The sequence below is a fragment of the Mustela putorius genome, unplaced genomic scaffold (genome assembly GCF_011764305.1).
Source record: "Mustela putorius furo isolate JIRA1106 unplaced genomic scaffold, ASM1176430v1.1 tig00537227_pilon_pilon_pilon, whole genome shotgun sequence".
In the NCBI taxonomy this organism is placed as follows: Eukaryota; Metazoa; Chordata; class Mammalia; order Carnivora; family Mustelidae; genus Mustela; species Mustela putorius.
Window position 1 is genome coordinate 37,186,207 of NW_025422368.1, and position 13,261 is coordinate 37,199,467.

General features: G+C 35.1%; 1 protein-coding gene across 1 annotated transcript; it reads left to right on the forward strand.

Annotated features, from left to right (window-relative positions):
- The first annotated feature begins 239 nt into the window (after positions 1–239).
- Positions 240–12,695, forward strand: LOC123389964 (NKG2-A/NKG2-B type II integral membrane protein-like). Its single transcript, XM_045073066.1, has 6 exons — positions 240–442; positions 845–922; positions 1,413–1,466; positions 2,451–2,602; positions 10,681–10,787; positions 11,024–12,695. Exons 1-6 carry the CDS (start codon positions 256–258, stop codon positions 11,133–11,135), a joined length of 690 nt encoding a protein of 229 aa, XP_044929001.1. The 5' UTR covers positions 240–255; the 3' UTR covers positions 11,136–12,695.
- Positions 12,696–13,261: the final 566 nt, after the last annotated feature.

The following is a 13,261-nucleotide window of genomic DNA, read 5'->3' on the forward strand; positions in this document are numbered from 1 at the left end:
TTTGTTGCTTTACATGTTTCCAACCAATACTATTGTGTCAAACAGCGAATATCATTATAAAAACCACTTATATCTTCATGAAGCACCACTTTAAAGCTCCAAGAAAATTAGTACCAGATTTTACATTGTTCAACAGCAGATGAGTACTAGCACTCACCACACACTCCACCTACTGTGACTGTCCCACCCACTGTTCATTAAGTCCTTCAGCACAGTCCCATTCAGTCCTGTGCCTGACACCACACAGCTGCAAAGATGAATAACCAAGGAGTTACCTATGCAGAACTCAGTCAGGTTAAGGGTTTAAGAAGACAGCAAGTGAAAACGAAGGGCACTAAAAGTGGCATTTTGGGAACTGAGCAGGAAATAACATATGCAGAATTAACTCTTCAAGATGCTTCTCGGGATCTTCAAGGGAATGGCAAGAACTACCAATGGAAAGGTAAAATACTTAATTCAGACATAGTATAACTCTAGAATGTGCACTTGGGGAGCAGGGGTGCAGGGAATGAGTAGAGGATGATCTCATATTTTTCATTTGTGTGGTTCAGAGCTTGGAGCTGGAATATGGTATTGTAATTGAAATCTGAGGATGAACCTTGTTCAAGTGTTGTAATTCGTGGTCTTAACCCAATCTCATGAGGGTAATATATTTATTGCAAATGTAATGATATATTCTGAGGGATGATTACAATGACCGATACAAGTTTGGGGTCCAAATTTTTATATGTGACTCTCTGTGCTTTGTTGGTTCTCTTGTATGTAAATTTCCTAAATGATTGTTTTTCATCCATATTTTCTGAGCATTTTCATTTCTCTTCCCACTATTTACCTTCATGTCCAGGGAAGGTCATTGCTGGGATCCTGGGAATCATCTGCCTTGTCTTGATGTCCACTGTGGTCACAATAGTTGTTATTCCCTGTAAGTGTTTCAATGATGACAAGGGAATTTTTCACTTTAATGATCATCGGTGCTCGAAATGTTGCACAATATTATGGAATGGTATTACCTCATTTTAATGCATGTTCTAAGTGTGGAATGGTTACCCAGAATCTGTCAAAAGTAGAAATAACAGAATGAATCTATATAAAGCGTATTACACATATATTCAGATTTCATGCCTGAGATACAGGTTATGACAGAGACTTTATGGAGATATACAAGTTAGTTCTTGAGACTGAGACTGGTTAAACCAAATACTATAAAGACTGTGAGGTTTGATTCTTTAAACTTTTGAATTGTCTTCTCCCATATGTTCACTATTTTATTTAATTTTTATGGGTAAAATCAATTTTATCACAGAGGTTTCCCATTCTAAATACTATACCAAACTTCAAACTAAGAAACTCAAATCATAATGACTTATTTAGTTTAATATTAAGTTTTATGAACATTGTTTTAATTTTTCTAGTTGCTGCAGGACCAGTGCAGAACAAGGTGTCCATGGAAATAACGATCCAGAAAGGTAGAAAATCATTTCCAAAACTCTGGTATTAGGAGAGCTTATATTTTGTCTGTATCTTAAGCTAGACAAGTATGATAATAGATGTTTTTTGGGGAAAATGAATTAGAAAATTGCATAGTAAATTTTCATAATTGATGAGAATAGGAGAGTATTACTTATTACACAACAGTGTAATGAGGAAATACTCATTTAAAATCAGCATTACAGGGGCACCTGGGTGGCTCAGTGGATTAAGCCACTGCCTTCACCTAGGGTCATGGTCTCAGGGTCCTAGGATCAAGCCCTGCATCTGCCTCAGCATCTCTGCTGAGCAGAGAGCCTACTTCCCCCTCTCTCTCTGCCTGACCTCTCTGCCTACTTGTGAACTCTCTCTCTGTCAAATAAATAAATAAATAAAATCTTAAAAAAAAAATAAATAAAATCAGCATACATGAGGTACCTGGATGGTTCAGTGAGTAAAGTGTCTGACCCTGGGTTTTGACTCAGGTTATGAACTCAGGGTCCTGGGACTGAGCCCCATGTCAGCTCCACGCTCAATGCAGTGTCTGTTTGAGATATTCTTTCCCTCTCCCTCTGCCCTCCGGTTCATGCTCTCTCTCTCTGTGAAATAAATTAATAGATCTTAAAATAAAATAAAGTTACTACACCCATTGTTAACCAATGGACTCAAATTTCCTCCTGCTTTGACATGATATAATATAAACCGTTATACAATTCCAAATAAGTTGTTTTGTTCAGGGACTCAAAGTGCATGTAAAGATGGACATTTTTGTTTGTTTGTTTGTTTGTTTTATACTGGCACATAAGTAAGGGATGAAAGCCCGACTCTTCTGGGAATGTGCATGTGTTTTTGTTTTATTTTTGCCCGCTTGTGAGGGTAAAGTGGTGTGTTGTATACACATTTGTGTATACATATGTAACTTGCAAACTTGCAAGTTTTAATATTCAAAGCCTTTTGGATATTATCTCATAATCTTTCTTTAGCTTATCATTGTGGTCACTGTCCAAAAGAGTGGATTACATATTCCAAAACTTGCTACTACATTAGCACTGAAAGAAAATCATGGAATGAGAGTCGGTTGTCCTGTGCTTCTAAGAGCTCTACCCTGCTCTCCATAGAGGATGAAGAGGAAATGGTGAGGTTTCAAATGTTTTCAGCTTTTATTAAAAGCTTATCATTTAATATTACATTTGTAGATCTCATCCATATAGTCATACACATTGCTTGTTTATTTATTTTAAAGTCTGTTATTATTCCATAGTTTGACTCTATGATATTTTACATTTTTATACCTTTAATGTACATTTAATAATTTCTAGTTCTTGCTTTTCATAGAAAGCCATATTCTATACATGCTCTTTTGCCTGAAAAAACCTTACTACATTTTTTACCACACATCAAGAAAAACTATGTGATTGGGGCGCCAGGGTGGCTCAGTGGGTTAAGCCTCTGCCTTTGGCTTGGGTCATGATCTCAAGGTCCTGGGATTGAGCCCCACATTATGTTCTTTGCTCAGCAGGGAGCCTCCTTCCCCTTCTTTCTCTGCCTGCCTCTGTGCCTACTTGCTTTCTCCTTGTCAGATAAATAAATAAAATCTTTTAAAAAAAGAAAACTATATGACAGGGCACATTCATCACAAAATAGAATATAACTACACATCTGACCATGAGCAAGAAGTTTAGAGCCTCTATTAGCCCTGCCAATGTTAATACTGTGAAATGTCTTTCTTACTTTTGGAATTTATATCGATGGAATCATGCAGTATGCATTATTATGTGTGTCTCCTTTTGTTCTTGTATGATATTTGTAATCCATCTATATTATTCCATTTGTCTATAGTTTATGAATTTTCACTGCTGCTGTCTTATATAAATAGGACATTTTAAAAGCTCTTCTCAGAAACGTACATACTTTTTAGTATGTGGGTATTATGAATAATTATTTTATGAAAGACTTTTTCTATGTGGTTTCCATGTATTTTACTTATAATAACTTATTATACATAACTACATAATATATAGTATATTTATGAAATGTAAATAATGCATTTATCAAAATAACAATGCATCAATGTGGCTCTGTGGGTTAAGCCTCTGCCTTCGGTTCTGGTCATGATCTTAGGGTTCTGAGCCCCGCATCAGGCTCTCTGCTGGGCGGAGAGCTTGCTTCCCCCTCCTCTCTCATTGCCTCTCTGCATACTTGTGATGTCTCTTCCTTTCTCTCTCTCTGTCAAATAAATAAAGAAATCTTTAAAAAAAACAAAAAGAAAACTACATGATTGTGCATATTCATCACAAAATAGTCAGAACATAAATACAGATCAGATCATGAGGAAGAAGTTTAGAGCCTCTATTAGCCCTGCCAGTTTTAATACTGTGAAATGTCTTTGCTTATTTTTGGAATTTATATAGATGGAATCATGCAGTATGAATTATTATATGTGTTTCCTTTTGCTCTCGTATGATGTTTGTAATCCACCTATATTATTGCATTTGTCTATAGTTTGTGAATTTTCACTACTGCTGTCTTATATGAATAGGACATTTTAAAATCAATTTTCAGAAATTTACTTCCTTTTTAATATGTGGGTATTACAAATAATTATTTTATGAAAGGCTTTTTCTATGTGGTTTCCATGTATTGTATTTATAAAAACTTATTATACATAACTACATAATATATCGTATATTTAATGAAAGGTAAATAGTGCATTTGTCAAAAATAGCAATGCATAAATGTAACATTATAATTGTATTTATATATGATTATTATACATTTTCTTCAAAGCATTAGTATGAAAATGCCCAGCCATGGATATGTGTATCTTTCAATATATTATATTATCCCTACATTTATCTAATGTATTGTGTAAACAGATTGTACAAAATATTCCCTTGATTCAAAATTCAGAGATCTGAGAAAAATTATGACAAAAACTTCTAGTGGTTGTAGAACAGTATCATTTTTCTGGGGTGTGAGTTATTAGGATATTCTCTTCGGTGAGAAGAACACAAGTGTGTCCCTTGCTTATTTCTCCTAGATGGTGCTTTCTTTGGTCTTCTTGGAAATCCATACCATGTTTTTTTTGTTTGTTTGTTTGTTTTTTAATTTATTTTTTTATTTTCAGCATAACAGTATTCATTATTTTTTCACCACACCGAGTGCTCCATGCAATCCATGTCCTCTATAATACCCACCACCTGGTACCCCGACCTCCCACCCCCCGCCCCTTCAAAACCCTCAGATTGTTTTTCAGAGTCCATAGTCTCTCATGGTTCACCTCCCCTTCCAATTTCCCCCAACTCCCTTCTCTCTATCTCCCCATGTCCTCCATGCTATTTGTTATGCTCCACAAATAAGTGAAACCATATGATAGTTGACTCTCTCTGCTTGACTTATTTCACTCAGCATAATCTCTTCCAGTCCCGTCCATGTTGCTACAAAAGTTGGGTATTCATCCTTTCTGATGGAGGCATAATACTCCATAGTGTTTATGGACCACATCTTCCTTATCCATTCGTCCATTGAAGGGCATCTTGGTTCTTTCCACAGTTTGGCGACCGTGGCCATTGCTGCTATAAACATTGGTGTACAGATGGCCCTTCTTTTCACTACATCTGTATCTTTGGGGTAAATACCCAGTAGTGCAATGGCAGGGTCATAGGGAAGTTCTATTTTTAAGTTCTTGAGGAATCTCCATACTGTTCTCCAAAGAGGCTGCACCAACTTGCATTCCCACCAACAGTGTAAGAGGTTTCCCCTTTCTCCACATCCCCTCCAACACATGTTGTTTCCTGTCTTGCTAATTTTGGCCATTCTAACTGGTGTAAGGTGACATCTCAATGTGGTTTTAATTTGAATCTCCCTGATGGCTAGTGATGATGAATATTTTTTCCTTACCATGTTTTAAATATGAGCTCTTTTTTGAGTTTACAAGATGGAAATAGCTCTATATTGCATTTTTACTTCCCTATTAGAGTTCTTTAATGATCAGAATTTTAATATTACCATGGTCCAATATATCATTTGGGTGTTAATGATTATTTTGAACCTATTTCAGAAGTTAGTCAAAGCTCATAAATATAATTTCCCATATCAGTTTTATGTTTTTAATTTATTTATTAATTTTTCACTTTAATTAGAGTTTCTGATGCAATTGGAATTTATTTTTGGTGATGTTGTATTTGCAATGCAGAGAGATAAATGTGAAGGTTATAGTTTTCTACATCATAAACCTGATTGATGGAACACAATGTAAAGCAAAGTCGATCTTTTCTTCATAAATAACTTTATACATATATAGTCATATGCATGTCTCCATATGTTCCAATCTGCTTCATATAAGCTATGTAGATAGCATATATCTTTATATAGATAATTATAAACACATATATCAGTCTACACATTCTTTCACAACCCACAGCACTTTGAGTAAAATGTAAAGCCTTCCCTTCACTTGATGTCCCTTTACTGTGTCTCATTTCTACTTTGTTTTAAATGTTTCTCTACTTACGTTGAGAATTACATGAATGTTATCACTTTGTTTTAACTGATGATTTTCATTCAAATATCGAATAATTTAGACACTAGAGTTGAAGCAAAGCCCGTTAGACCTAACGATAGTTTTATACTTTCCTTTGTTTTCCCCTCCTTCCTGATGATCCTTGCAAGATTCCTTCTGTTACCATTTAATTTCTGTTTGGATAATTCCCTTTAGCAGTTCTTTTAGAGTGGGTTTGGCAGTGACACTTTTCCTAGTTTTCCTTTATCTCAGAATGTCTTGATGTCCCCGGCTTTCCTGAGTGATGTGCCCCTTGAATAGTCCGTGATTGATTGGTGTCTACATTTTTTTTTGTTGTTGGTTGGTTTGTTTGGATCTTTCTAGCATGCTTTTTTTCTATTAGGTTGACTAGAGAGAAAAAACCATTTTGGGGCCTTTTGTCTGTGCACTTTGCTCTCTGTGGTTTGCTCACCAGTCTGGGATATGTGAGGCAAAGAGAAATTCCAGGGCGCTGACCACCATGTCATTCCTTGGGGTTAGAGGGCGCAGTTCTGTCAGCTTTCTCATTGCCTGTTTGAATGTTATGTTGTTTTGTGTATCATATCCAGGTATCTTAGCTGTATTTGGTGGAGGAAGTAGGGAACAGTAGCATATCCTCTCTTTCTTGCTGGAATAGGAATTCTGATATGTAGTAGTTCTAATGTGAATGTTCCTAAGACTGATAGTATTGAGCAACTTTCTCTGTATTTATTTGCCATCAATAAATGCTTTTCAGTGAACTATCTTGAAATTTTTTTTTGTTATATTTTGAGAATTCTTTATGTATCCTGGCAGCAAGTTTTTTAGTAGATGTATGATTTGTAAATATTTCCTCAGTCTATGACTTGTCTTTCCTTTACTTCAAAGCGCAGACATTATCTTAAGGAACCACACTTCATCAGTTTGTTCTTTTATGGATCATGTTTTGTTTCTCTCTGAGAAATCACTGCCCAACTTGTGGTCAGATGTTTTTCCTAATACATGTTCTTGAAATTTTATCATTTGCACTTACAGATGGCCATCTTTTAACATTTTTGTATATAGTATAAAGTATATATTACTAATTCCATTTGAAACTGATTTCTTCCTCAACATTTATTGTGATACCATACTTTCTCCAAGAAATGATTTTGTATCATTGGCAAAATCTGCATTCCATATATGTGTGGGTGTGAACTTTGCACTTCTTTCTTGGGTTCTTTGATCTTGTATATATTTTTGTCAATACATACTTTAAAAATTGTCCTTTTACAAACAGTAGCTTTATATTAGTTCTTTTTCAGAGTTATCATATCTATTCTAGATCTTTACATGGATGTTTTCTTTTCTATTTCTGTCAGTACAAATGTGTTTTTAATTAAAAATAAAAATTAGTTTTATCTTCTGCATCAGAGAAATCACATCTTTTGACCTTCTTTATTCTGCGAATGTGACAGATTATGTTAATGGAATTACAAATGTAAATCCAATTGATATTTTTTCAATAAATCTACTTATCTTAGAGTTCATTATTTTTATTTATTATCAGAATCAGTTTAGATTGCCATTGACATGTAATTTCCTTTTTTTAGTATTACAAGAAAATGCACAAAACACACACTTTATTAGACCCTTTTTTCTACCTTGTAAGATTTTCTTTTCGGTTCTTAATTGACATTTCATCTTTCTTTCCTCATAAGCATCGAAATATTCTGTAACTGAGTATGAAAAGTTTCTGAATTAGAGATTAAATTATAGTAGAGGTTAAGACACTTCTGATATTTTATTTCCTTTTGTGTTTTGGTTTTCCCAAGTCGTATTTGGTAGGATGTTTTCAATTTTATGTCTAGTTTTAAACATATTTATATATTTTCATGGTATTCTATTATGTTAATTTTACTGTGTTATAATGTACATACAGGCAGTTGCACATGTGATACATGCCAACAGCTGGCTGAATTTTCAAGTGTTGCCATATAGGAAGGAGAAAATGAATATTACCAGCACTTCAAAGTGCCCCTTTCATTTTTTCACCTCCATTTACAAACATTTACATAAGTAGAATGATACAGTATCATATTTTATTTATGGTATTTTCAGGGGAAGCTAAACTTGTCCCTTTCATCCGTAGTTGCATGAAATTGTAAATAGTCCATACTCCTTACTGTTTTTTTTTCTTTATTTTTTCTTTTCTTTAAGATTTTATTTATTTATTTGACAGACAGAGATCACAAGTAGGCAGAAAGGCAGGCAGAGAGAGAGGGAAACAGGATTCCTGCTGAGCAGAGAGCCTGATGTGGGACTCGATCCCAGAACCCTGGGATCATGACCTGAGCTGTAGGCAGAGGCTTTAACCCACTGAGCCACCCAGGTGCCCCCATAATTTATATCTTTTGATTGGAATATTTAATGAATTAGCATGAGTGTATTGTTTTGATAGTTGGATTTAGGTCTCCCGTTTTGCTATTCATTCTATGTTTATGTCATTTTCTTCTTCTGCTAGATGTATAACCCTTTTCTGATATATATGTAGGAGTGCCATCACTGAATAATATGATATTTTTATTTGTAATTGCTTGAAAAAATGCTGTACTCTTTTCCATTGTGGCAACACCAATTTATATTTCTTCCAAAGGATTTCCTTTTCTTCAGATCCTCACCATTATTCTCTTATGTTTTTGGAAAAAGCAATTCTAACAAGTGAGAGTTGATATTTTATTGTGATTTTGATTTGCCTTTCCCTGATGATTAGTGGTTTTCTTTCTTGTACCTATTGGCCATTTCTATGTCTTCAGAAAAATGTTACTCAGGCCTTGTGCCTATTTCTGAATTAGATCATTTTCTTTATTTTTATTTCCTTGTTTGTGATATTTATTCATTTTGGATATCAGTCCCTTATCTGATATAGGGTTTATAATTTTCTCCTGTTCTGTACATTGTTCTTCCAAATATTTTTCAACTTCTTTGTTCTTTCCTTTGCTGTGCAAGTGCTCTTTAGTTTAATGTACTCTGTTAATTTTCTGCTTTTTCTTTCTCATTAATGAGATGAATAAAGTCTACTATTACTTCCTCAATTTCATATATTTTTTCTACTGAATCTCCAATTTTCTGGAGAGCCAATGAAGTGAATTTTCATTCAGGTGTATAATAAACTAATTCTCTATGGTTTATTCATATAGTTTTATATCTCTATTGATATTTCCTATTTGCTGTATTCCTGCCATTATATGTGGATTTACTTATCTGAGCTGTTTTCTTTATCATTTCCATGTAATTATTTTTTTTAAGATTTTATTTATTTATTTCAGAGAGAGTAAAAGACAGAGAAGCACAAGCATGAGCAGGGAGGAAGGGCACAGGGAAAAATGTCTCCCCACTGAGCAGGGAGCCCAATGTGGGGCTTGATCCCAGGACCCTGGAATCATGACTTGAGCCAAAGGCAGAAGTTTAACCAACTGAGCCACCCAGGTGCCCCATATAATTTCTGTATATTTATAAACAGTACTCTAAAATACTGTCTTCTACTTAATGTAACACCTTATTCCAGTAAAAGTTTATATTGACCTATGTTATCTCTTAGCATAGAAGACATTTGTCAGTAACTTTCCATGTTTTGTCTTGTTTTTGTTATTGTTTTTTTAGGTAGATATTTTTAGTAATACCGTGTAAATAACACGCAGTCTGTTTCATATTCTTATATGTATGTTTTTTGTAAGTTGCATACAATATACGGAAGGATCTTCTCCCCTATAATCTGCCTGCTGATATTTTTGTTCACTGTTTCCAAATTCTTATTCTTTATTTTTATTTTTTAGCCTTCATGCCCTGGTGATTTTGTAGCTTAGATGAAACCCACAAGTTTTTTAAAAACTGTGTTCAAAGACTGCAAGTCAGTAGGGCTTGTACCCTCTGCCATGTGATGTGTGTGTGTGTGTGTGTGTATGAGTGTGAGAGGGAAGTGCTCACAACTTGAATATCAGTTCTCAAGTCTCCTTCTGCTTTCACTTTCTACTGGCTCATCTTGGTCTCCTCTCCATGTGCCCATAATTTTTTCCATCAGTCAGGAGTGTATAGAAAGCTCTTGTCAACTCTTCCATTGTATGTACTCTCACTAACTATCTTGTCATTGTATTTATGGGGGTCTCAGTGCTTGACAGAAAACCACAACCTCTAACTAGTAAACATATGGCTTTTCCTCATTCATTAACAAGCAAAATCATCACTCTGAGCTGAAAAGTCAGTGGGCTTTTTCAGTCCCTTCCCCACCCCCACTGCTGATTGAGTCTCCCCTGTGGCACCAGCACCATTGCTTTCTGTAGCTTCTCCAAATTAGGAAAATACAAGCTTCTGGATCACTGAGCTACTATGGGCTGGTGCGGAGGCATGGGAGCAGTTCTGGGCTCAAAAACTACAGACGTGCTTCTTTTCACAAAAAATCTCTAGGTGTTTCTCAATAATGGATATTTCTTAAAGTGTTATTAACCTTTGATAAATTATCAGAACACTGAAATTGTTGTCTTTGTAAGTTTTTCCTCTTCATTTACTCGTACTAAGATATTTTTATAATATGTTCAGTGTATAACACTATATTAAAATGTGAAAGATTCTATAGAATCTATAGAAAAAATAACTGTGGTTATTACAAATTCAAATAAGAGCTTTTATTTGACTTCTAAAAAATTCTTTTCTCATAGTGTTTGTTTGGCTTCCTCATTCATTCTTCATGGATTAGTAGAGTTTCCCAGAATATCAATATTAATCCATCTTTGTGTCCAAAAGCCTCTGCCTTCTTTCCTACACCGTAAGTTGCTTAACAACTTTTGTATTTTATGCCTTAAGAGGACTAATCTTACAAAGAATCTGTATAGTATGTGAACAATCCTACAACACAACTGTTAAAGTGTTTCCATAGCAGAATAATATGGGATATACTCAGGTTCGGATGTACAACTATTACTTTATATGAACTGTTTATTGTTTAAAATATTGTGATTTATATTTTTTAAGAGTAATAAGATATAATTCTCTGTATTTCAGGTCATCAGTTTTTTCAGCAACTGACAAGAATTGTTCATTTTTCAACTTTGACTCAAACATGAGATCTTTTGACAACTGTTTAGATCTAAAAATATATGTTTGTAAGCATTAGGCATTTTAGTTACCTAATTTTGGTATAACTATATTTCACCATCTATAAAGAAGATATTTCTCATTTCTTCAAAAGGCATGCAATTTTCCTAGATATTTTTCAGATACTATTTTTAGAACAATTTTAGTTCACAACAAAATTGAGAAGAAGGTACATAGCCATCCTCCACCATCCCTGCATGCACACATGCATGGCCTTGCCCGTTATCAGCATGATTCACTAGAATGGTTCATTTCTTAGCCAAGAGGAGCCTGCAGTTTGCATCATAATCAAGAAAGTGCACCTGAGGTTTCCCCCTTGGTGTCAAAAAACTTTTTCCATCTTAATTTTATTAATGAAAAAAATATATCCTCAGGTACATATTATACATTTCTTAAGCTTTTGTTATATGTTAAATAAAAAAAGTGCAAATTATAATATGGAGCAATGTTACTGTGAAGTCTTCAATAAGGTCATCAATCCACTCATATTACCAAGTGAATTGATTTATCCTGCAAATAAAGGTTGCAAATAAGGAGCTGCAAATACGGGTTGACAACCCTGGGTGGCAAGATTACACACGAGAATTGAATCAGGAACAGAAACCAGAGGAAGATTGATGTCAATAAATAAAATTTATTATCCAATTGTAAGGAAAAGCTTACTAGAAGGAAAGGCTACTAAAATGAAGAAAATCATAAAGAATTTCTTAGAATTAAAGGAGAGTACCCAAGGGAGAGATCACTGGGAAGCCCCATATGCTTCCTGAAGATGGGATTTAGATGTCATTGAAGACAATGCGGCCACACACAGCTTCATGGCAGACATGCTCATTGCATTGACCTGGTATATAGCAACTCCACAGTCCATAGGCTGAACAAGGTGGGGATGGATCTCAGGCTGTGACTGACAGGCAGGAAGAACCCCTGTTAGGAGGCACAGAGCAGAAGGGCAGGAAGCTTTCACTGAGACTGGCCACAAGTACCTGCTGGAGGCTGAATACACAGGACTTCCTACGTGCATGCCGCTGGCAACAAAGCCAGAGTGGCCAAATACCCTGAAAACACCATGAAACCAGGAAGAAGAGCCCTTTCTCTTGCAGGGTCTCTCTCCATTGCCTTTATTAATAGAATTTAGCCTCATGTGAGCTGACAAAGAACAGAACTTTATAGGATCCTGCTCCATTGTCCGAGAACAGGGCACAGAGGGATGGGTAGATTTAGAGCTGAGAATACTAAATTGTTCACAGGCACTCAGGATTATAATGAAACAAACACAGGATTATTATATACGACCCATTCCCATCTGCCCCATGTCTCCAGAGAATGGAATAAACACTTTTCTTCTGAATCACTTCTAGTTCAGCACTATACAAAATTACGCTCATTTTTTGGTAGAGATTGGCTTCTTCTCAGTCATTAATAATGAGTTTCCTTCACTACATTTTCTGGTGTGATGTTTTCCTTACCTGGAGTTCAGATATTTTAGAAGACATCTTGTTTTACTCCAAGTCCCCACTTCTGTTGCCCTTCCCCAGACCCAAAACTACTTTGGTCTAAAAAATAAATGTTAAATAACGAAGAAAACAAGAATAAAATTTAAAGATATTTGTGTGAGTCGAACAGTTTATTATTCCCATAATTCAGGAATAACTTTAGTAATTTGATAATGATTCAGATATTTCTACCCTAGCTCAATGACAAGAGGGAGAGAGATTGAGCTTGATTATTAATTGCAAAAAAATTCATACTTCACATACATATATCTCCTTGAATATAGACACATTTTTTGCACATATTATTTTTTAAAGGTTTGTTATTTGTTTATTTTGCACAGAGGGAGAGAGTTCAAGAAGGGGGGGCAGCAGTCAGAGGGATAAGCAAGCTGCCACTGTAAAGAGCAAGATGGGAGGGTGCAATACTCAATCCCAGGACCCTGGGATCATGACCTGAGTGAAAAGCAGACACTTAACTGACTTAGCCATTCAGGTGCCCCTACACATAATCTTTACACTCTCTGTATTGATTTCTTATACTCCGATTGAGAAATTATATGAATATTCAAAATCAAATTCATATAATATGTAAATGTTAGCTGACATTGTACTCAAACAACCAAAGATTGCAATTAAATTATAAAATAAGCAT

What these genes read in the sequence shown, in the direction of transcription:
- LOC123389964 (XM_045073066.1), top strand. Translation starts at nt 256, where the DNA reads ATGAATAACCAAGGAGTTACCTATGCAGAACTCAGTCAGGTTAAGGGT. An exon ending in CACAATAGTTGTTATTCCCT is followed by an intron (nt 923 to 1,412) that starts GTAAGTGTTTCA and finishes TAATTTTTCTAG; the next exon opens with TTGCTGCAGGACCAGTGCAG. An exon ending in TAGAGGATGAAGAGGAAATG is followed by an intron (nt 2,603 to 10,680) that starts GTGAGGTTTCAA and finishes CTTTTCTCATAG; the next exon opens with TGTTTGTTTGGCTTCCTCAT.